The sequence below is a fragment of the Neocloeon triangulifer genome, unplaced genomic scaffold, assembly GCF_031216515.1.
Source record: "Neocloeon triangulifer isolate White Clay Creek 2 clone unplaced genomic scaffold, ASM3121651v1 ptg000014l, whole genome shotgun sequence".
In the NCBI taxonomy this organism is placed as follows: Eukaryota; Metazoa; Arthropoda; class Insecta; order Ephemeroptera; family Baetidae; genus Neocloeon; species Neocloeon triangulifer.
The window spans coordinates 29,636,586-29,661,200 of record NW_026775556.1 but is presented as its reverse complement, the minus strand read 5'-3'; the positions used below and the strand labels follow the sequence as shown (position 1 = coordinate 29,661,200).

Genomic DNA, 24,615 nt, shown 5'->3' with positions numbered 1-24,615 from the left:
GTCAATAAGAATAAAAATCAGGCTCCAGTTGTAGGTGCTGAGATTTTGGAAGCTGCGGTCCAAGTACAAACAAAAGGCAGTAAAAAAAGGAGCAAATTAAGCATTAGGAATGGCTGTAAGTTGGCATAATTAATTTTAAATCAGGAATTTTGTTACAAAAATTTCAATAAAAAAAGGAAGAGTCAACTAAAGTTGAGGATGACAAGAAAAATGAGAATCGGCTATGGGGAGGCCGCTTCTCCACCAGTCGCATTCATCAGTGCTTGGAAAAAATTAACAACTCAATTGAAATTGATCACCGACTTCACAAGCAGGACATTAAGGTATATATATCTGACCAGAAAATGTTCAAATGGTATTTATTGGTTTAAATTTTTTTTTTAGGGAAGTTTGGCGTATGCAAGTGGATTGAAGGACGCGGGGAATTTAACTGATCAGGAGAGAAATTTAATTGTTGCTGGACTAAAAAAGGTAGCTCATTTACTGTAAGACAATTTTAAAAATTTATGATTTAATTAAACAGATTGAGGAGGAATGGGCTGAGGATGAGTTTCAACTTTACCAGTCAGACGAAGATATACACACAGCTGTAGAACGGAGACTAAAAGTATAATTTGTTAACAAATGAATAAAGGAAGTGTCTATAATTATTTTGAAGGAACTAATCGGTCCTTTGGCTGGTAAACTTCATACTGGACGCAGTCGTAATGACCAAGTGGCCACGGATACTAAATTGTGGCTAAAGGACGAGTCTGAAGAACTAACCAAATTATTATCTGGCGTTATAATGGTTAAAATAATGTAATGAAAAAATTTAAGATCAAACGAGCAATTAATTTTAGCGCATGGCTAAAAAAGCCGAGGAGCAAATTGACGTGCTTATGCCAGGATACACGCATCTGCAAAAGGCGCAGCCGGTCCGTTGGAGCCACTGGCTCCTGAGTCACGCGTGGGCGCTGAACGAAGACCGGCAGCGTTTGGCGCAAATTGTGGAGCGAACGATGAGCCGCTGTCCCTTGGGCAGTGGGGCCCTGGCTGGGACGCCGCTGGCCCTAGACAGATCGAAAGTTGCACAGGCACTTGGGTTCACAGGAGTTTCCGAAAACAGCATGCACGCTGTTGCTGACAGAGACTTCGTTGGTACGAAAGAAAAATATTACAATAATGGAAATAAATAAATCGGGCTTGTCCTTGTTGTAATTTTTTTTCCAAAAACAAAACGTTTCATCAACATCTTTTGAATAAAAAAAAAAAATAATAATAATAAATAAATATAGTTTACAAGCTCAATTCATTCATTCCAGATCATCTCCTTGAGTGTCAACATATTAAAAAAAAGTTCAAATAGTAAATTTTTGTGAATTTTTTTGCATATATAGTTTTTTTATAATAAAGAATTATCCTTTCTTATTTTATTTTTCATTCGCAGCGGAATTCACGTTTTGGAGCGCCCTGACCTCCGTACATCTGTCTCGAATGGCCGAAGATCTTCTTCTGCATTGCTCTTTAGGCTTTGCAAAAATGGGCCCTGGTTTAAGCACTGGCAGCAGTTTAATGCCCCACAAGAGTAATCCCGATGGTGTTGAGCTACTCCGCGCCAAAGGCGCTACTCTGACTGGACTGGTATATATTAATTCATTTTTAGAAGTTCTGTTTTTGATAAAAATATTTTTTTTCAGTGCACTTCAATGTTGGCACTTTTAAAAGGGTTGCCATCTACATATAACAAGGACTTGCAGCTGGACAAGTCGATTCTCTTCCAGGCACACGATGACTTAAAACTTTCACTCGAACTCACATACGCTGTGATTGATACACTCCAAGTATAATTATTATTATTTTTTTGACAGTTTCAAACATATCAGATTTTTTTAGGTTGACAGAATAAATTGCTTAGCTGCTCTTGAGCCGAGCATGCTGGCAACAGACTTGGCCTATTATTTGGTCCACAAAGGGGTATATTTTTGTATTTTCCTCCGCCCAAGCTAACATTTTAAATTTTATTCAGATACCTTTTCGGGAGGCGCACAATTTAGTCGGAACTGTGGTTAGGTTGGCCGAGCAGAAGAAAATTGAAATAAAGGATATTTCAATCATTGAGTTGAAGGAAATCAGGTTGAATTCCGAAATAATTTATGAGGGAAAAAAATTTAAAATTTTTGTTGCTTAAAAGTCCACTTTTTGACGAGGATGTGCTTCAAGTATGGAGTTACGAGTCCAGTGTTGAGCAGTACAAGGCGTTCGGAGGCACCAGCAAATCCAGCGTCGAGGAGCAAATTGTCAAAATCAAAACTCAAAACCACACGGAATAAATAAATAATAAATTCTTTTAATGTGAAAAAAAGAGAATGAAATAGCAGAATTAGAAATAAATAGGTGTTGAAAAAATCCTAGAAATTTGTTTTCCTTCATATAAATAAATTATATTGATAAATTCCAAAAATTGTTTATATTTTAGTTTTCTTACCGTTTCTTACAATAGAGCTCTTTAAACATAGAAATCCGTAACATCAGTTATTGCAATTTGCAATGAATTATACGGAATTATGCAGCGTTTCACGTTTGCATGCCTCTTTCGCGCGCTTCCCTTTGGCCTCCTAGCGGTCGCTGATAAAAGCCTCATCTGACGTCACAGCCGCCATATTTGTTTATTTTGTTTATTGTGGTCACAAAACTCACATATCTCGACTATCTCGAGCATTTAGCTCAGAATAAATTCATAGAAACGACTTTTCCATAAAAATCTGCAACCATGGCGATGGCAGCGATGCAAAAACGGACAAATGTAACTATTTTTCATATTGCAGGGCGTAAAGATCGGTCAAAACCTATGTACATAACTTGAAAATATAGTAAAGATTTTGTGTGCCCTAAAGTCATTCGGGAAAATTAAAACTTTTTGTTTGATTTATTTTTCGAATATTGCATTAAATGCTTAGTTTCTTGTTTTGTTTATTTTCAGGTCCGTCTACCTCCTGAGGTCAACAGGGTCCTTTACATCAGAAACCTGCCGTACAAAATCACAGCGGAGGAAATGTATGACATCTTCGGAAAATACGGAGCCATCAGACAAATCAGAGTGTATATTTTTTTCTGACCCATTTAATTTTATAGAATTCACTATAAATTTTATTAAAATTTGCAGGGGAAACACGCCAGAAACCAGAGGTACAGCTTTTGTAGTTTATGAGGATATTTTTGACGCCAAGAACGCCTGCGACCATCTGTCGGGATTCAATGTTTGCAATCGGTATCTCGTTGTTTTGTATTATCAGGTAAAATTAGTATTAAATTTAAAGGTTTCACAATATTAATCATTGAAAATTTCAGGCCAACAAAGCTTTCAAGAGAGTGGACGTGGACAAGAAGATGGAGGAACTGGAGAAAGTGAAAAGCAAATTCGGCTTGGACGATGACAAATAATTGTCCAATAGAAACATTTCTTTTTATTTGGAGTGCCTGGACGTGAGTGAATGATTTATTAAGGACTGGAGTGGCATTTTTTTAAGAAATAAATTGAGACTTAAGTTTTATTTCCATGTTGATTTATTGAATGAAACACCTGGCGCTGAGTGTGCTTAGACTCGTCAGTCGCTATAACAAATTTTCCAAATGACTATAATTGAGTACTTTACTTAATTGTCTCAGCGCAAAACATCGTTTAAATTTTCTCTCATATTTACAGGCTTCATCTGTTCTAAAATCTCATTTGCACTTTTTGCAAACAAATTAGCTATTATAAGGAGACATCTTGATTTTGGCCGAGCAGGCCTCGAGCGTCTCACTTTTGGAAAGTTCTCAGGAGTGGATGGAGTTTCAAGAGCAGTTATTCAATTAGTTAATTTACACGAGCAGATTAAAGTAATTTATATTTTACAAGGACCTGACACAGCACAGCGGAATTGTTAAAGTGGACAAGTGTTCCGAGCCAATCAAACCACCACTGGATTTAAAGAGCTGAATTAATTTTGTGAAATTTTTGAAAAGTGATTGGTTTGTTGACTTTGCTGTGAATCACTTGGCCACGTCTTAATCAATTCCCTTTTGCCGGTGTGCCAGAGTTGACGGAGGCTGACATTCATTTAAGGGCTCAATGTGTTTCTTGCTTTTTAACACAAAAATTTAACACATTTCTCAACGCTTTTGGTCGAGTCAAAAATGTACAAATCGAGTTATTCTAAAACTTTAAAACTTCAATGTTTATTTAAGATTTTAATTTAGAATTTTCGTAAAAAGTTTTTGTTTACATTTTGGTGATTTAAAATTTCCCTCTGCTACAAAGTATATTTTGCAGAAATTGATTTATTTTTACACAACTATTTTACCACGCACATATAGTTAGTAAGTATCTTATGTACATACACAGACAACATCACAAGAGCGGCCAGCATGGATTTTAACTCTTTTTAAGTTTTTAAATCTAAAATTGGCACCCTGGATTGAAGTTTTACAATAATTTACAAGAAGTTGCCAGAGATGAAATTGCTCAAGCTTCAAGAAATCAAATTAATTTTTTAATCTGTAACATCTGAATCCACTCGCACAACCTGCATGCATGTAAACAATCAGCTGCACTTCATTACAAAAATTATATTATAATATGATGCAGGGTTACAATTTGGCAAAATTCTCTTTCACTTTCATAAATAACAACTGAGCTTCAATTCGATTTCAACTTTGATAGTAACTCTTTCCGTGGTATGTACTTTTCACGTAACCTGGTCTCTAAAGTTTATATTTTTATTATTAACCATACCTACATGAATATGAGTGTCAGCGACAAAATACTCCCGATTTAGCGATTCGGAGTGCAAATGATTTTTTTATGCAAACAAGATGTATCACATATACATGAAAATCTCCTCTCTCAAATCAAACAGCAATTTTTTTTATACAAGCAAGCACACTGAAATGAGGTTTGATTCTTCCTCCCACACTCTCTGCACTTATTAAGTCCTGCAAAATTCTACTGGATCAGCGGTGAGCTCTGGCTATCGCTGAAGTCCAACGTGTAGTACATGTCCGAGTCACCGAGAGGCGGAAATGACCTGCTCGAGGCCAACGGCCGACCCTTGTCCGGCACTGACAACTTGTTCAATGGAGCACATGGACTGGAAATGAAGGAATATTTTAATTGTGTTGGTAAATTTTGATAATTTATTACCTCGAAGGGCAGTGCTCCTCCATGAGGCGCCTGCTTCTGAAGGGCAGAATGGTGCAGTTTCTGTAGGTTTTGTGCAGGCGGCAGTGACAAACTGTCACCTGAAATTGAAAAACTTATTTAAACATTTCTAGTAACAAAAATTGAAATTAAAAAACAAACAGGGTTTTCAGCAAAAAATGTAAAATTTAATCACCAGACCTTCATTTGCTTCATTTTGAAATATTGTTTGGATAAAAAAAGAAATAAATACATAAATTTAAAAATTATGTCGTTTTGAGGAGAGGGTGGAGGGCGTTGGAAGTTTTTTTTTTTACTAGCTTATCAAACTTAAAATGAAAAATTCATTCTTCATTTTCAGGCAAAAAATTGATTAGAAAAATTTTAATATTCATTTTTGTTAACATAGAGTGTTATTTATTTATTTATTTATTTATTCTCCATTCAGATACAATGTTGCAAAAACTAGTTTAGCTTCAATTTATATACCAGCTTATTTGTTATAAAAGAAAAATTATCATTTATATTGAAAAAGTAGGAAATGATTGTAGAAGGAATAACTAACGGTGATGGTTACGATGAGCAGAGCCGAGGCCAGCGTGCCAACAGCAATGTAAACGCTGTGCAAATGATCCAGGTGAATGGAGATGGGGATGTCAAGAGCAGCGTCGGCGGGTGCGGCCGGCTCGTAGGGATCAGACGGATGCTGCGGCGTCGGAATGGCTTCCAGCAGGAAGCGGTCTGTGGATAGAGAGAGAGAATGAGTAAAAAGAAAAAATTGTCCATAAAAATTAATTCTCGCTGCCGGGGCGAAAGATGAGAAGAAACTGCCGGCGCCAGACGAGTGAGTAGTGCACGAGGGGTTTAATAAAGAGTTGCTGCCGAGAGTGGCGCCGGTCTGCAGATAAAAATTTATATTCCCTGCCGGTTGCATAATCCCGAGCAGCGGCATTGCGGCGAGAAGGGAGCAAAAAATAGCTCCGCTGGTAACCAGATTTACGGTCAAGTTTATTTAATCTAGCGGTGTAAGCAAGAGCGCAACTCTGCCATTTAATCTATGTTACTTGGATACATACCTTGGCATGTTTTTCCGGTGAATCCAGGTCGACAGGCGCAGTAAAAGGTGTTCGCAGAACTCCAGCAAGTGCCGCCGTTTCTGCATGGCTTACCACTGCACGCCTGCATTGAAAAAATTTTGAATCAGATTTCTTAATAGATCAAGATTTGAGGTTAAAATTTATAATTAATGATTTTTTTGGTAAGTTTATTATCTATTTATTTGATTTGTAATAATTAAAATAAAGAAATGAAGTTTAATTTTTATTTAAATTTTAATATAAATGCAAAGAAGAAAATTCTCAAAATAACGTGTTTTTTAATTCCCTAAATCATATAAAATTTCTTATATGAATTATCTATTATGTAGTAAATGAAGAAATTGGGTTTGTCCTCCTTGTAAAAATTGTTTTTATTAAAAAACAAATGGCTCTACCAGTTTCGGTCACGGTCTGCGACCCTATTTCATGTGCAAGAAAAATCTAATATTTGAGTTGAATCCGAGTTAATTCTATGAGTCAAAATAAATTTTTTTATTGCGGTATTAAAAATTCCAAGATGACTTTAGTTTTATTGCTCACCGATTTGCTTGGCTGCATGCAGTCCGGTCCAGTGAAGCCCTTGGGACACTCGCATGAGTAGTTGTTGCCGCGGTCAAGGCAGTAGCGGTGCTCGGCGCATGGATTAGGGTCGCACAGATCGACCTGTTATTTTGTATTTTTTTTATATTTTTTTTTTATATCACCCCACTGAAGTTGAAAAGTTAGCAAACCCACCTTGACGTGGCACCGTTTTCCCGAGTAGCCGCGGCCGCAGTCACAAGAGTAGCCACCGATGTGGTCGGTGCACGTGCCGCCGTTGATGCACGGTGAACTTTCGCACTCGTTGTACTCGTATTCGCAGTGCTCGCCCGCAAAACCTGCAACACCACCGCAAGAAGATTGCATTTTTGGCCGGAATTAGAGTAAGGCTATTTCTGTTATGAAAATTATGGAAACCGCAATGTGGTTTTTGTAAGAAGAAAAAGGAAAGGAAAATTAATGAATACTGTTTGGCCTGGTTTTTTTTAACTGACTTTAAATAATATATTTGACACAAAAATGATTTTTATATTCATTTTTTATTTTTATTTTTGTAAAAATAAAAAAGGTTTTTTTTTTTTAAATTGTTGACTGTCCAATTAGGAAAAATTATTTTCTCCTAAATCACACCTGGCTGACAGAAGCATCTGTATCCGTCTTCTTGATCGACACAGATACCGTGGACGCAAGGTGCGCTTGCGCACTCGTCCCTGTTGTGCTGGCAGAGTTGACCAACAAAGCCAGCTGCGCATGCGCACTCAAAGTGAGTAGCATTGCCAGCGCACGTTCCGCCATTCAAACAGGGGGAAGAGTCGCAAGGGTCGGCCTGCTGCTCGCAAGTTTTGCCAGTGAAGCCTGTAACAAACAAAACACAGATTATTCGATATAATATTTTTTTTCTCAATTCGCCGAAAAAATAATTAACGATAAAAAATATAGAAATCATAAGTATCATTTATCAATTTCAATTTAATCTCGTAGTTAGATCATTGTTGAATTTAAATTCTTTATACAGTTTTTGTTTAAAGAAAAATTGACATCCGAAGAGATGATCATGGAAATGAATAAATCATTTTGACTCGTAAAAATTGTTTTTATTAAAAAACAAAACGGTACCAGTTTTGGTCACGGTCTGCGACCCTATTTCATGATCAAACGCGCTGTTCGCTGACAAGAAGAAAATTTCAATTTTAAGAAAAAGATAATGAAACTGGTACCGTTTTGTTCGAATAAAAACAATTTTTTTTCAACGAGGACAAGCCCAATTTCTTTTCTTTGTAAGGTGTTTGTTATTTCGACTTTTTAGCCAAATTCTTGCAAGTGGAGCCTTTGTCCAAAAATTCTGTTTTCCGTCAAATTTATGTTTTTTTTCCTGTCAAACGTCAAGCAAAAAATCCTGATGTTCTGAAGTATGCCACCATTTGAGCACGCTTGTTCCGCAGGTTGCATACTCTGCCCCTTGGTTGTTGAGAACGTTACTGGGAACTAACACGGAAAACATCCTCTCTTTATTACTATTTTTGATCATTCAAAAGGATTTTTCCACGAAGGGTTTCACTTTCAGCTCTAATATGTTGTCCGCTTCACCATGGAAGCAAGGAATAGGCCCAATAAAATTCCCCATTCATCTGGCTGGAGCGTTGTCCCATCCTTTTGTCAGCAAACCAATTTGTCCCCGTCAGTCCCGATCTCTATTTACGCCCTGCTCACGTGTCAGGACAGGCGCGAAACACAGGAAGAAGTGCTTTTTCCAGGAACGCAAGGAGAAGTGGCGAAATTAAAAATTCCTCCCTAAAAATAAAGGAACGATTCATCATTTACCCATCGCACCAGGGCGACACGTGATAAATCCCAATTAGTGGCCTAAATGGGAATTCCTCCTCGTGAGCACAATATTTCATAATAATAACGTGCAAGCAGGGGCCGCTTATTAATTTCCGTGCGCGGAACACTCGCGACGGGGCCATTTTTACACTTCAACGCGCAAATTAGGCGAGAGATGAGGGCCATTGTTCTCCATGGAAGATAGATGGTCTGGCTTGAATTCTACAGAATAAAAAAGCATTATCAACAATAAGTTTCAAATATTTTTTACTGTTTCGTATTTTTGGTGCAGTATAAAGGGAGAATGGGCTTTAAGAACGCTAATTTATCTTTTACAGTAAAGGATGAAACTTGAAAACCTTGAAAACACAAAAATCCCCATTTATTAGATCAAATTCTTTTAAAATATATTTTGGTTTAAGGAGCAGTTTTAATTTATGTAACACAAAAATTTAGCTTTATTACTATTTTAACTAAAAGTTTGGCCCACTAGCTCTTCCAACCTTTGACATTTGCACAAATTTAAAATAACATGAGAGCGAACGCGTAATGAATCAGTCGGCCTTTTTGCCTTTTCGTTTGAAACGAAACTGCCAATCGGCGTTGACCTTTTTCGTTGGCACGGTACGGCAGTGGCGGCCAATAATTGTGTTTCGACGACATTTCAGCCGCAGCGGGCGCAACATGGGTTGGATTTTAATCAGCTGCAATTTGCATGGACGCGAGTTGCATCGGCAAACAGCCCTGTCAAAACGTCGCTCCGCTCATTTGCATCACCCGATTGGATTAAAATTCATTATTGCGGTTGGATATTTATGGCTTGGCATGATTAGTGGATTAATCAGAGCTGCAAATCAACAACGACGAAAACGAGGAGGAAATTCGAATCTGACGAATCTCTCCGATTTCCCCGAAAGAAAAAGTTTCTAGTTGCTGAAAATTGCCTTTGTTCTCTCTGCAGGTGCGAGAGAAGAAGAAGAATTGATTTTCTCCGCCAATTTGTTTCTTTCCTCTTCAGCACCACTCGCAGTAGCAGAGCGAGCGGGAAAAGCCCGCATTGTAAATTTACACGCGCCGTCTTAAAACTGTAAAACTGCGTCGTCTCCAAACGTCGCCTTTTCGCTAACAATTTTGTTGACGCTCTGGATTTGACTTTTTAACGAGCAGCTTCGAGAGCTCGCGAGAAGAGAGAGTAAAAGAGAGATGAGGTGCGGAGAGGAATTTCGTTTGCTTAGTTTGCCGGCAGAAGGATCAATTTTATTCGCACTCGGCTGCCGAATTCACTTTTGCAGCCGCGCGTTGATCCTTTTCCGTTCCTCCGTATTACTGGATTCAAATCGAGTTTCCTCCTCTCATTCCCTTCGCAAACGGATTATTTGAGAGCTTGTGATGGGTATAAAATCTTGCACAACACCATTTGCAAAATCAATAAAACACTTTGTAAAAGCCCGGATTATTTTGGGGGCGAAATAGCACTGCGCTTGATGGTAAATAAAAAAAATTAAAAAAATCTATTTAATGTTGCCATAATTCTATGGAGAGTGAAAATTTTTGCTAATCTACAACTACGACTCGTCCAAATGTTAAAAAAATTAACTTCGAATGAAACAATTTTAAAATAGGTGAGAAATTAATAAATAAAATGTTTTACATATAATGTAACGGCCCACAACCATGGTTTTCTTTAATAAATTCATTCATTAATTTATTAATATTCATATATAACAATGAATTTAAATTTTAAATTAATAAAAAAATTAAATTACCAATTTATTCAAAACCATTTTGAATTTTACCAACGGCATATCGCACATGGCTCATTTTATCCCCCGCAAATTTATTCTGCTCGCAGAGCACCGTCAATCTCGAGCGCCCTTTCGCACACTGGCGTGACACTATTTACGGCGCTCTCACAAACCGTTTATCGCGCACTGGGACCAAAATTATTAATGGCGTTTACCGGCGTGGGGCGATTTTAAATAAATCTTTCGTCCGGCTAGCAAGCGACAGGCCAATCTGACTGCACACTGGCTGCAGATTTATTTTGCGCGCCAAGGACTTCGCTCCAAATTGTGTTTGAAAAGGAACATTTCGCTCTAGGAATGTGGCAAGTGAAACGATGCGCGAAATTTACTTTTTGATTTATTGCTCTGGATTCGATCAGAATGATCAGATGAAGAAATAATCGCCTATTCAAAATACTTAAATCAGATTTTTCTAGGTAGCCAAAAAACGTCGACTCTAAATTAATTAACAGCAAAAACGTATAAATTTATTCAGACAAGGACTACTTGAATTAATAAAAAATAAATGCTAAAAATTGGCTTTTACTTATAGATTAACTTCAAAATTGTCAAAAATACAATTTTTAATCAGTATAACAATATTAAAAGTTAATATTAATAAAAAATATTAAATTATCATAGTAAAAAGAAATTACACAATTTTCAGATTTTTCTAAAGAAAGTAAGTTATTTTAATGGAAAATAATTTTGTTCTTAAGAAAATGCGTCTTAATGGCGCGCGTCAGGCGAAGAAAAGCGCCTTGGAGGCTTTTCAACGCCGAGGTGACAAAAACGAATTAACTCGCTCCCACGTGATGAAGGCTCAATTAGCTGCAAAAAGCATCGCGGAGCAGCGAGACGGTTATTGTTGTGATCTCAAAAGATTGAGGCAGGCGCGGAAGTAGTCTGGCTGGAAGTAAACTTGGACAAATTAAAAATCTTGGTCGGCTCTGCATACAGAAGGCCAAACGCGACCGCTGCATACAATGACGAGTTAATAAAATCACTCGAACGGGTTGCTGAAGTAAAGCACGACTTTGACAGCGTCATTCTCACGGGCGATTTTAATCTGGACGTTAATTGGATGCATGACCCGCCAGTCGCCGGCCTCGCACCCGCAGCAGAGTTTTTGGATATTTTTGACGACCTCTCATTGACACAATATATTAAAGACGCAACCCGCACAACAGACTCCACATCAAAAATTCTTGACCTCGCCCTTTGTGACGCTGAGGGGTTAATTGCAAGGGCGGAAGTCACCCCTGGTGTGAGTGACCATGATGCAATTGTGCTTGAGTTAACTGTTCGGCGAGAAAAGCCCCGACGCGCCCGCCGAGAATATTTTGACTTTAAAAAAGTGGATTGGAATGAGCTTGGAGTGGAACTTTTCAGAAAATTGGAAAATCTGGAATTTAATTTCTGCTCAGTGAGTAAAGCTTGGGAGAAATGGCAGCAAATGTTTTTTGTTACCCTCGCCGAAATCGTTCCAAAGAAAATTGTCCGCCCGAAGAAACGAAAATGCGCACCATGGCTCACAAAAGAGGTCAGCTCGCTTATGAGCAAACGAGACAAAATGTATGCAGCCTGGCGAAAAACAAAATCAGCTTTCTCACGTCTCGAGTTTGAAAAAGCGAGAAAATCTGTGCAGAAGGCAGTTCGACTGGCACGCGATAAGTGGATGTGGGATCTGGGCCGTGGACCAGGCGGAAATAAATTTTTCTGGAACTACGTGAAGGAGAAGAGTAAAGTTTCGCCTGCAGCCGCAGTGTTTGACATTGGCGGCGAGAAAGTGTCGAAGCCCGAGTTAGTCGCCTCCGCGTTCAGCCGTGCGTTTCTCAAGAATTTCAATACTGTGCAAAACTATTTCCCATTCGTGCGCCGATCACCTGCCAGCGCGGCGGCCCCAGTGTTAAGTGATTTCTCTGTTAGCGCAGCGAGTGTGTGCTCCCATCTGCGGCAAATAAAAACAAATGCAGCGACCGGCCCCGATAACGTGCCCGCGATTGTGCTGAATAAGTGTGCCGCCTCACTCGCCCCCAGCCTCGCTCGAATTTTCAATCTTTCCCTTCGGCAGGGTGCACTTCCAGAGGGGTGGAAAACGGCCGCAGTCACTCCTATTTTTAAGAGTGGGAAAAAGTGCTGCCTGGACAATTATCGCCCCATAAGTGTAACTTCATTAGTCGGAAAAATATTAGAAAGGTGCGTGCGAGACAGGGTTGAAAATTTTATAAACGAGAGCAAAATTATTCCCGACTGCCAACATGGGTTCAGGCAAAAAAGGTCATGCACCACACTTTTGTGCAAGACCTTTGACAGTTGGGCCTGCAGGCTGGACGAAAGAAGCGGGACGCACGTCCACGCCATCTTCTTGGACTGGGCCAAAGCCTTCGACCGCGTCCCGCATGACCGTCTGCTGTCAAAACTCGCCCACTATGGCGTCGGCGGCAACCTCCTAAATTGGCTGAAAAGTTTTTTGACCGACCGCAGCCAGTTCGTCGTGTATGGAGGAGCAAAATCAGAACCTGAAAGCGTCCTGTCCGGAGTCATCCAGGGCAGCGTCCTGGGGCCGCTGCTGTTCAACATCTACGTCGCCGACCTGCCCGCCAACATTGACTCTGAATTAGTACAGTACGCGGACGACGCAACCCTCTGGCGCGAAATTCAGAACCTCTCGGACGTCGCCATGCTGCAGGCCGACCTGGACAGTGTCCGGGCGTGGTGCGACAACAACGGCATGTCCCTGAACCCGGCCAAGTGCCACGTGATGGACGTGACGCGTGCCCGGACACATCGGCACGACGTCTACAAAATCGGCGCCTCCACCCTCGAGTACGTCACCGACGAGCGCCTCCTCGGCGTCCAAGTGTCCAAAGACCTGCGGTGGAGCAAACACACGGACATCGCGCGCGGCAAAGCAGCAAAGGTGCTCTCGTTCGCGGCGCGCAATCTGCACGGCTGCACGCCGCGCGTGAAAAAGTTGGCCTACCAGACGATGGTGAAACCTCTCCTGTTCTACGGCACCCCCGCGTGGCACCCCTCCATCGATATTAACATCAACAAATTCGAGCGAGTGCAAAAAAGAGCCCTCAGGTTTGTGTACGGGCGGCACATCCCTGACGCGGCCGAACACGGGTTGCTGTCGGTGCAGCAGCAGCTTAAGTTTAATGACTTGATGTTTTTCAAGAAATGCACCAGTGGCGAGACTGACATGGACGCAAAGGCGAGAATCACCACCGGCCGAGTGATGAGAAATAGTGGCGGCGAGCACCGTTTAATTCTCCCAAAAGTGCGCACAGAGCTCGGTCGACAAAGTTTTTCTTTCCGAGTCGCGGATCAGTGGAATTCCCTGCCTTCTGCGTTAAAAAATTGTACGGTTCCTGAGTTTAAAATTGCATGCAAAATATATGTAACCCTTTGAATTTTCCTTTTTTTTTCCCACTTACGGCTCCAGTTCGGCGAGTAGGTTTAAGTTGGAAACACTTTTGCTTCCAAATTGAGCCTATGAGTTTTAGTAAGCTGTTTACTAGAGCTGGCTGCCAATTCTCTCCCAATGTGATTTTTTTTAATTTTCTGTTTGACTTGTTGCGAGAGAATAAATGAATTGAATGGTATTTCACTGCGTCGAAACTCCGCAGTGCCCCGAGCGAGAGACGCGCAACTCTGTTGAGGATGCGCTCAATTTTTAATCGCGAGTGCCCCGTTCCGGCAGGTGAGTGCCGCGCGCGCTTCTTTATAGCACCGCAGCAACACACCCTAGGAAAATTGTACTCGTGGGAAAAAACGATGCGTTTTATCTCGGGGAAAAAAGAATCAGAATTTCTAATTCATTCTAAACATAACAAAACCGCCAACAGTAAATGACGTGCAATTGTCTATTCCGGATTAATTTCAGTGAAAATTGACTGTAAGTTCTATATTAAGCTAATTATGTTTAGCTAAATATATTGAAAGCAATAAAGAACTATTTCAAATCGTAGAAAATCTTTTTTTTTAAGTTCTCTAAAACGTAAAAAAGATCATGTTTATTGCAAAGTTGGAGAAGATAAAAAACTATTGTAGTTGTAAAAATAACAAAAATAACAAAAAACTAAAACTGAGTGAGACTTAAATTATTTAATATTGATTAATTGATTATCCTTCTAAGTTCTAAGTAATAATAACAATTTTGAAAAAAGAAATCAAAGGAAGAGTGTCACAGACCATGAGTTTAATTTAATTTTGTAAGTATCTAATTTAGCAAGAACGTTTTTTTTTTTGCAATTAAGTATTCATTTCAATTTGTTTATTCTCTCACAAAAGGCCAGATTATTTTTTTGGGAGGGGGGGGGGATTAAAATATTTTGTGGCTTAATTTAATTGAAAAAGGACAATTTAACGAAACTCGCCCATTTTCTTGATTTATGTTATGTAATAAAACTGCATTGAAGACAATAATTATTGCATCTCACTTTTCTGTTTTTGCAGAACTAAAGCGTTTGCTCAGGCAGCGAATGTCAGTGATAGCCAGGGCTCGCAAAGAGTGCCGCTGCAGCTGAGAGCACCGAGCTAGCTGTTATTATTGCACTCTGCTGGTGACAGATCGAGGTTGACTTGCCGAGGCAATTACTTCCCTCGACGTGTAAAAAGTTCCCCTTTTCCACTTGAAAATTTCATCACGCCCCACGGCACCCCGTTCACATGTACAATCTGACGGAGAGAAAATGCAAAACTCCCCGACTTTGGCTCATGATCTTTGATTGCGATTGCACTCGAGAGGTTTGCGGAACACAATCATCAAGGTTTCTTTTGATAAGAAGATTTTCATTACGAATGCACTTCTTGTGCAGTAAATGTAAATTTTAAATACGCAGAATTCTGGATTCAAACGGTGGAATATGTCGTTTCCTTATCATTAAAAAAACCTTTATTGAAAAATCTTTTAAAAATATTCAATTTAAATTATTATTTAAATAATAATTAACATGTTTTTTTCAACATAAATTATGGATAAATTTAAGGGAAACTAAAAATTTAATTATGCAAAGAACATTTAATATAAATTAAAATTCTGCTACATAAAATACATAAAAAGCTTTTCAAGAAACTGTATTATTTTTTTCAACTCGAATTTTGTTTCTAGTTTTCATTAATAATTTTGAATATTTGGATGATGTATCTCGTTTATAGGCAGATTTATTGCCTTGTGGTACACCAATATAATTAAAAAGTTAAAAAAAGCCGTTGTTATTGTTGCATTCAAAGCTTTTAAACTGCTTAAGCTTTTGAATTCACGATTCAATATGTAACCAATTGAACGGTAGCTATGGCGTAAAGGAATTTGGCGAAAAAGCGCCGCAGTTCAGCCTTTTCTCCTTTTCTTTCATCCAAGTATTTTCCTTCAATCGCGGCTGCCCGAAAGTCAAAGAGGCTTGAAAAGAGAACCCGCACGGATATATCTTTTGCCGAGTTGAAAAGCCCAACAAACTAACTCGGCTGCCTCACTCTCGAGGGCGTGTTTTTATTTACGCGAATCCGCAGCAGCACAAAGTTGGTCTTCGCATCTCTCTCGTTCGCGCACCAGTTTCTATTTCAATTTATTCCCCGAGAGTTAGGGCGAAAAGTTGCAAGCAAAGAAAACAGCGCGTCTTCCTCCTCGATTGCCTGCTTCTGCTCCTTCGTGCTCAGTAAATAAATACGTTTACTTGACGTTGGCAACTTTTACTACAAGGCTTTGCAGCCGAGCAGCGATGGCTTTGATTTGACTCAGCGTCGCAGGGAACCAAATAAAGAAAGGAGCCGAAAAGGAAAACGCCGCAAAAAGAAGCAGCGGCCGGGAATTCAATTTTGCGCCACAAGTTGAGCCGAGTTTTCAGAGAAGAGAAATCAAAGAAAGAAATTCCAAATAAATGCTTTCGAGTTTCAACGACTACTTGCATGACCAATATGCCTTGACCCGCATTTGACAGATTTTTTTGTTTTTGTTTTTAAAGAAGAATCTTCAATTCCAAATTCCAAAGATACTAAATCAAAAAAATATTAACACAATTTGAACAGAATTTTCGTCTTATTTATTTATTTAAATATGGCATAAATTTCTTATGGCAAAATTTAATTTGTTTTTACCAAAATTTTCAACTATTTCTTCAAGGGTTTGCGAAAATTATTTATCTCCAACCAGCGGCTATAAGTGATCTATTTTCAAAATGAATATTTGATTTTTTTAATACTCGATCAATTGCAATTAACTAATTAGTTTTCGTTAAAAACGCAGTAAAACATTTTGTGTTTTTTATAGTGCTCACATTTACGACGCCTTAAAGGCAGTTAAATTATTTAAATTCCTTATTTCTTGTTTGTCCAAGAAAAGCTCTTCAGCTTCTTAATTTAAACAAGAATTTATGCTTTTTCCTGTGTTTGTACTTTTGCTAAAAAGTATATACAGCTCAAAAGTTTTCAAAGCAGCGAGGCGGAGCAATTTCGGGATGAAATTTCGCCACCCGGTCGGCCGTGCAGCAGCCGACGGCGATTTACACTTTGTTAATTAAATACATCAGCGGGCTAAAGTTGCTCGGGGGATAAAAACTTTGCTCACCGGAATGAAATTCATTCACCCGGGCCAAAAATAACGATTCGCCGCCTGAATTTCACTCTCTCTTCCACAGAAAAAATTCTAAATAAAAAATCTCTTGCCTTTTTCCTCTCTCGCCCAGTGACGGGCAATTAAAGTAAAAAGGCTGGCCCTTGGGACAAAATATATAAAATGTAACGGCGGAAGTGCAACGTGCCGCAAGTATGCAGCAGGGGTCGTTTGATTTTATTCGCATTCGACCCTTTCGCCCACGAGACTGCCCTGCAGGGGGACGGAATTTTTCCCGGAAAATAGCTTCAGCGCAGTTTGTTACGCGCTCGTGACTCTAACGACCGAACCATTTCACGGCTCTCTGCATTTCTGGAAAAATGATAACAAATCTCGGACCAGCAAAATGTTGTAGATACTCGTAATATAAAATTTAGCAGTGTTTGGCATGTGAAAAATAATCATTTTTGCTGGGGAAAACATTATTCATTCAAATAAATATAATTATTTCAAAAATGGCATAATATAAGTTTTAATTATAATTTTTTTTTACAACATTTCAAATGTGTTAAAATATTTAAATTTTTAAAGAAATTTTGAAATTATATTATATTAATATTTAATAAATTATTTTGATTCATTCCAAAATGTCTTGACAGTAATACTTATTCAATAATATAAGTCTATTCTTTCAAATATTTCAGATAAGTCGTAAGATTATTTACTAGATTATGAAATCTTAGTAAACTTACCATAAGGGCAGAGACACTGGAAGGTGGTGCCTTCGTGGCCTTGAGAGATGTCGACGCAGATGCCGTGGTTTTGGCATGGGCTGGGGTAACAAGCGTCCTGCTCTTCACAGTGGGCACCCACAAAGCCAGCGCAGCACTGACACTCATAACCCTCCTGAAATCATGCAAGAAATCATAAATTAATTATTGTTGGTTAAAATTAGGAAATTTGATGATTATTAGCAATATATGGCAGCATTGAAGAAAATATAGAAAGTGGGAATTGGAAAGTGAGTACCAATATTTATGATGAGGCTAATTGAATTTAATTCCTAGCTCTAGAATTTTCCTGTTCACGTCGGAAAATCTAGACTGATTCTAGCCGTTTTTCCACAGAGAAGGGAATGATTTTCAATTTTCTTAATAATTAATTAACTTACAGCTGGTTGAGCTGGTTTTTATCCACTTAAAATTCAATATGATGTCTACTTTTAATTTCTATCCAACTATTTTTAGTAACTTATTGATGCATTGTTATAATATTTTAGTTGTTTTTTTCTCTCTTTCTTGTTTTGTACTATGTTGCAAATGAAACGACGCGTTGCAAATCAAGATATCTTGGTGCAAAACTCCAAGAGGGATAACAAAAAATTAGGCGCATCGCAACGAGTCATAAGTCAATAATAATTAACAATAATATAATGTAAGTTAAAACATTATTAACATTAGCATATGTCAACCAAAGTGATAAATCATTGATTTCGGTGATTGCCATTAAGCAAAACTAATTCTTAAAAATCCCACAGCAAAGGAAGATTGTGTACACATTTGAAATTAGATACATTGGTTTTTTATATTTTCCATTCAAATTCTTTCAAAAATACTCAACCAATATCATTATTGCTCACTGTGGCGGATGGGGCATTTTGATATCACAAGATTTAGCAAAATCTGTGCTAGTGGTGGTGCCTTTTCCCCTCCACAAATTCAATGTTAACCTCAAATCAACTTTTTTCCTGCAATCATTCCAATGTAACAGTTTTGAAAAATATACAAACAATAATAATAAAGAAATAATGAAGCTTATATGCTTATATCAATTAGAATTTTTTTGAACTGCTTAATTTTTTTTAAAAAAAATTCAAATTTTCAAATTTCCCTGTCGACTTCTCAAGTCTTCAAAAAAAAAATCATCTGCTTTTAAAATCTAATCTGCTGAGATTTCTTTGTTCTACTAAATGTTGATAACAATCTGGTGTAATTCGACAAGTAGGATCTTTGCACGTATGTGCTTTTGCCTCATGTGGAATCAGGACAAGTGTACGGGTGGAAAAGACCCGCCGGCGGGTGGGCGGCTGCGTCGGATACAAGAATAAATTACGGGCACGCACAATGCGCGCGCGAGCCGCAAAGTTGTATGTGCGCGCTGCAAAATGGGCCTGCGAGACGCACATGAATTATTTGCGCGGCGGCGATAAGGTGTCACCGGCAGGCAGCCAAAGAGCCCCGTCCGTGCAACCAGCCAGCCCGACGAGCAAACATACGCATAAAACAAGCAGAGCTGCAAGAGTTATTCCTGCCGAGAGCCAAATTGCTCCACATCTGCGAGGGCGTTTAATTGCTGCCAAAGCCGAAACGCCGCAGCCGCTCGTCAACTCGAGATTATGCCCAAGTATTATTATTATTATTATCGCCATCATTACGGTCTCCCTCTCGTTATCAAAGTGTTGCGCCTTCGCACATTGCGCCGCATCAGGAACATCAGAGGGACTTGCGATGAAAAGGATTAACACAGAGGACAATTTTTTAAAGACAAAAGATACATGTTTATATTAATATTTGGCAGAATAAAATTGAAGTGTCTGTTTCATATTTATTATGTTTCTTTATTTGAAACAAATATTGTTTTTTTTTTTTTGCCAAAATATATACTATATTCTAGTTTTAAATTTACTTTATTGGTATCTCTGCGTTGCAAGAAAGCAGATTTAATCACTATTTGAAGCAACAAATGTGTAATTCATAGACAAAATTTTTGAAAGTAAAATTCTTCTAAATCTTCTTAATCTGTAAAAGAATATGCCGGAATATGCAATTTAATAAAAAATTATAAATTATTATTAGTTTCACCACTTGTACTTTCTAAAACTTTGATAGAAAGCTTGCCCACCGAGAAAATGTGTACTGAAGTGATTGTCATCAACGTTATATAAACTTGGAGGTCATGCAAGCTTTTGTATTCAGAATTCTAGGGGAATACTAATCCAATCCTAAAGAGGAAAACTAGGAATTGATTTTGCACTTTTGGTTGATTTAATTTCGCTCCGTATAGCCTCGTCACCAATCCAGATCAGCAATTTGCCTCCCATCGTTTATTAGAAAAAATTCCCAGGACCGATCCATTAAGTAAATATTGACTGGCTCTTCCTCGTCGTCGTTGCAAAAGGAAAAAGCTGCCATCCGAGAAAATGAAACGAAATTGCGTCTCTTTTGAGGCCGGCGGCGGATAATTGAGTTGAGAAGGAATGTCGTCTGCACCGCGCTAACGAAGCAAGCAAGGACGCTTTTGCAAATTCACCGCATTATCCTCATTTCTTTGGAAGGGGAAAAAAATATACACGAGTAAAAAATTCCATCTTTTGCGCCTGATATTGATTCTTGCTCTTCAGAGGAAACGGGTGGGGCCGCCGCGGGAGTTGTAATTAATTAGGATTTACGTCCGGCTGAAAAATTAACGAGCAGAGAGACACGAGGCCATAAATATTTCGCCGTTTTCTCGCGTCTCATTATTAAATTCGCAGCTTCATCATCGTCTCTCTCTCGTCCCACATAATATATAACCATGCAGTCAAACTAAACGAACCCGCTCCCTTTTTTGTTCATCCCTGTCTGGTAGGCGTGAATTTATTCATACACGCGGCCGACGGCGTTTATTTCCACTCAGTCCACCAGGCGTGACTTTGAAATGGAAATACAGTCTCTCTGTTTCACGACCGAATTCCAGTTGGCTACAAAGCACACATGGAAAGGATTTGAAGAGAGGGACAGAGAGCCACGTGGAACATGATATGACGCTAAAATTGGAGCGAATGTGATATATACGTTTTGCTGGGATTTTGTCCATACATTTTTACAGTTTATTATATCTTTTTTAAATACAAAGTGAATAAACTTCAGGACTATGTATTACAAAACAAACAAGAGGGAAAATCAAAAGCTGGATTTGTCTGGAAATATTTTCAAGCATTATTAAAACTTTTGAAACGCAATTCAAAAGCAATCTGCCAATATGTAAATTATAAATAAGAAAAAAGGAAATTTTATATGAAATACCCTGATAAATTTGCCAGAAACAATGAGGCAGAGGAAGTTCACGTCTAAAATACGAGAAACAAGCCAGTGAACGAAGATGACCTTCACATACCCCCAGTGACACTAAACTTGACAGCGCAAAATCCGGCGGTCATGATCGCTCGAATTTATAACCACTTGCCTGCCGAGTTAAAACAAATTGACGATCAAAAGACATTCACCCTGAAACTGAAACAAGTGCTAAGTGAACACAACTTCTATGACATACACGAATACTTACTGTGCAGTTTTGACAAGTGAAATTTATTATTATTATTTATTCTTCTCGGTCAATACAAAAATTTTAAATTGGAAAAAAGAGAAGAAAGGGTTTACAACTAGCAGATGTCTGCTAAAACGCCCGACATCAAAAGAGACACGGCCGCCGCGGTAAACCCACACTATCGCAAAAAAAGAACGATATCACAAACACTTTAAAATCTTCATCTTGAATTACTGCCACAAGTGCTCCTTGCAGAGGGAGGGAAAATTGCTTGAGGGACAGTTTTTAAGGGCAGGTGGCAGGTCGTTCCAAGGCTTGACTATCCTGAAGGAGAAAGCGCCGCGACCGAACTTGTTGTTGGCCGAGGGTGGCTGGAGGCGGGGGTCCTGTTTGTCGTCACCTCTCAGCTTACGACCCGTTACAATTCGGGCGCGCGCGTCAAAGTCCGTCTCGCCGCTCAGGCACTTTTTGAAGAAGTAGAGGTCGGTGTACCTGAGGTGCATGTCAATGGGCATAATTCTCTGCTCAATTGGCGGCGGAGGGGTGCGGCCGTAGATGAAGTGCAGTGCCCGATTCTGCACTCGGTTGAGTTTGTTGACGTTCTCCTGCAACGTGGGGTGCCACGCAGGGAGACCGTAAGTCATAGTTGGCTTGATGAGCGAGAGATACGCAATTCTTTTGACGCGGGGGGTGCAGCCGCGCAAGTTTCGGGCCGCAAAACCGAGAGATTGGGACGCCTTGCTGCACACAATGTCCGTGTGGACCTGCCACCGGAGATCCCTCGAGATGTGGACGCCGAGCATTCGCTCCTTGTCCACGAACTCGAGCACCGATTCACCGAGGTTGTAGACGAACTCCAACCGATCGCGCGCGTGAGAAATGTCCATCACTTTGCACTTTTTCGCGTTAAGGCTCATTCCGTTATTTGAACACCACACGTCAATGTTGCACAGATCTTCCTGCAGCTCGTCGGCGTTTTCGGGAGAGTCGATTTCCATGTAGATGGTCGCGTCGTCGGCGTACTGAACCAGGGTGCTGTTGCCCACGACCTCAGGGAGGTCAGCCACGAAAATGTTGAAGAGGAGAGGCCCCAAAACACTGCCCTGAATTACTCCAGACGAGACCTCACAGGGCTCGGATTGTGCGCCATTGAAGGAGACGAACTGAGTTCGGCCGACGAGAAAATTTTCCACCCACTTAAGCAGCCGCCCTTTTATGCCGTAGTGGGCGAGCTTTGAAAGGAGCCGTGCGTGCGGCACCCTGTCGAAGGCCTTGCTCCAGTCCAGAAAAACTGCATGAATGTGCGCACCACTTGTCTTGTCCAGGGTTGCCGTCCATTTGTCAATCACACCTGTCAAGAGAGTTGTGCAGCTCCGTTTTGAGCGAAATCCGTGTTGGCACGCAGGAATTAAACTTTCTCTTTCCAGAAATTGGGAAATTTGGTCTCGCGCTAATCGGGAAATTTCTCGCGCTAATCTTATAGTTTTTTCCCTTTGCCCTAAGCAACGGGTTTTTTTTCTCTAAATTTTAATTTTAGACCTGACATGTTCTAAAGACTGCTGTTAATATTCTTGTCTAACAGAACAAAAAAAATTGAATTGAATTGAATAAGAATAAATAATACAATAGGCATGTGTATTTTTGACCATTACATTATGTGCGTTTTAATCATAAACAACAAATATTACTTTGCAAGAAATGGTCTGGTTTGCATTGAGCTTATATTTAATATCTTTCCGTTGCCACGGTGAAGGGAGTATTTTGGTATTTTTTGTCGCTTCACCGGCGCCGATTATTAATTCGAAATTGCGTTCACTCACAGCGCAAGCAAAAACACTACACGTTATTAATTTCTAGAGCGCCCTTTGTGCGGCGTCTGAGCATTTTTTTAACGTGCAGAATTAAAAATTCATTCCAACGGTGGCGCGGAAAAATGCAAAAGCAAAAAGCACCGACGCGATTATTAAGTGGACGAGTGCGCGAGCGTCGCGGTACCCATTGCGCATTTTTCATCACTCGTTTATTCAGCCGCTTTGTTGTTGTTGTTGTTTTTGTGTTTTTTGCGCCGCCGCGCGTATAATTCATTATGAAAAAGTAAGTGGTCCGAATGTTGCAGCTGAAAAGGAGCGGCCGAGCGCGGCTCTTTTTTTAATCGTGGCTAAGCCTGCGAAAGTCCGCGCGGAAAAACGATTCCGTGGAAAAATGCTGATGGTTTATTAATGAAAGAGATAAAAGATTTGCAATTCTGCAGAACGTTCTACCTTGTTTGAAGAAGTTGACACTCGAGGAGATGATCATGGAAATGAAGAGATCGGGCTTTTCCTCGTTGCAGAAAAATTATTTATTGTTCAAAAAGAAATGGCTCTTTTGTTTTTGCCATTTGTTTTTGAAAAAAAAAAACAATTTTCTGCAACGAGGAAAAGCCCGATCTCTTCATTTACAACGTTCTTCTTTTATAATAAAAAAACTCTAGTGGAAAAAGTGTTCAAGATAATTGAATATCCTCTGATCCAAATAATAATTCTATGCTATTATTTCTTAAAGTGGTTGTTGTGGAACCTTTTGGCACTCGAGGTTGATGAAATAAAATCCTTGGTGAAGATCAGGAGAAGATGAGAAACTTTTTGTTTCTGCCTGATACAGAAAATCCCTGCTCTACTAGTTTCGGTTGCGGGTTGCAACCCTAATTCATGAGTTCTTTTCTCGTCGGAAGACAAAACAAAACGTTTCGTTTTCGTTTTGTTTTGCCTTCCGACGAGAAAAGAGCTCATGAATTAGGGTTACAACCCGCAATCGAAACTAGTAAAGCAGAGATTTTCTTTATCATGCAGAAACAAAGTTGCCCATCTTCACCGAGGAAGCCGGATTTTATTTCATCAGACAAATTATTATTGTTGTTTATTTGTCCAAATTGTTACGTCACATCATTTACATTCAATTCAAATTTAATTATTTATTTAATTAATTAATAATATATAATTATAATTAATTTTATAATTTATCCAAGCTTTTAACGTCATAAATCTTTTTGAAAATGTGCGAAGAAAGTCTAATAAAAATATCTAATCGAGTATTTTTTATCTCTTTCAGACTTTTTTTGTAACAGCCGAATTTTCGGTAACAAAATAATAATTTTAATAAACATGAATATAGTCACATTTTGTCGATTTAAAAAGAATCCAAGTGTTGACCAATTTAGAAATTATTGAATATAAAAAAAATGCGGCAAAACTCTTAAGAAGTATTATCAAAATTAAATTCTACGACAACGAATTTATTTAAAATTTTACTAGGCCTTCAAAGCAGCCATAAATTGCAACCGGCTTTTTGTGGTAGCTGCTCTGCGGA

General features: G+C 39.2%; 3 protein-coding genes across 5 annotated transcripts in view; 2 read left to right on the top strand and 1 right to left on the bottom strand.

The window, feature by feature from the left end:
- Positions 1-11: 11 nt before the first annotated feature.
- On the top strand, positions 12-2,394 carry LOC132200545 (argininosuccinate lyase). The gene is made up of 11 exons (XM_059626075.1): positions 12-115; positions 177-323; positions 385-471; positions 524-607; positions 659-790; positions 843-1,140; positions 1,430-1,623; positions 1,680-1,823; positions 1,876-1,956; positions 2,009-2,115; positions 2,174-2,394. Exons 1-11 carry the CDS (start codon positions 110-112, stop codon positions 2,310-2,312), a joined length of 1,419 nt encoding a protein of 472 aa, XP_059482058.1. The 5' UTR covers positions 12-109; the 3' UTR covers positions 2,313-2,394.
- A 252-nt stretch (positions 2,395-2,646) lies between these two features.
- Positions 2,647-3,533, top strand: LOC132200279 (splicing factor 3B subunit 6). Its single transcript, XM_059625627.1, has 4 exons — positions 2,647-2,785; positions 2,963-3,081; positions 3,146-3,275; positions 3,331-3,533. Exons 1-4 carry the CDS (start codon positions 2,753-2,755, stop codon positions 3,421-3,423), a joined length of 375 nt encoding a protein of 124 aa, XP_059481610.1. The 5' UTR covers positions 2,647-2,752; the 3' UTR covers positions 3,424-3,533.
- A 3-nt stretch (positions 3,534-3,536) lies between these two features.
- The window catches only part of LOC132200277 (delta and Notch-like epidermal growth factor-related receptor), a 98,863-nt gene continuing 77,784 nt past the window's right edge, over positions 3,537-24,615 (bottom strand). For all 3 annotated transcript variants that reach the window (XM_059625623.1, XM_059625625.1, XM_059625622.1), the window contains exons 6-13: positions 17,715-17,868; positions 7,429-7,653; positions 6,994-7,136; positions 6,799-6,921; positions 6,238-6,340; positions 5,727-5,902; positions 5,165-5,262; positions 3,537-5,111 (exon numbers count right to left, since the gene is read on the bottom strand). In XM_059625623.1, the coding sequence (XP_059481606.1) occupies positions 4,967-5,111; positions 5,165-5,262; positions 5,727-5,902; positions 6,238-6,340; positions 6,799-6,921; positions 6,994-7,136; positions 7,429-7,653; positions 17,715-17,868 (1,167 nt within the window). In that variant the 3' untranslated portion in view covers positions 3,537-4,966. The remainder of the gene's footprint in view (positions 5,112-5,164; positions 5,263-5,726; positions 5,903-6,237; positions 6,341-6,798; positions 6,922-6,993; positions 7,137-7,428; positions 7,654-17,714; positions 17,869-24,615) is intronic.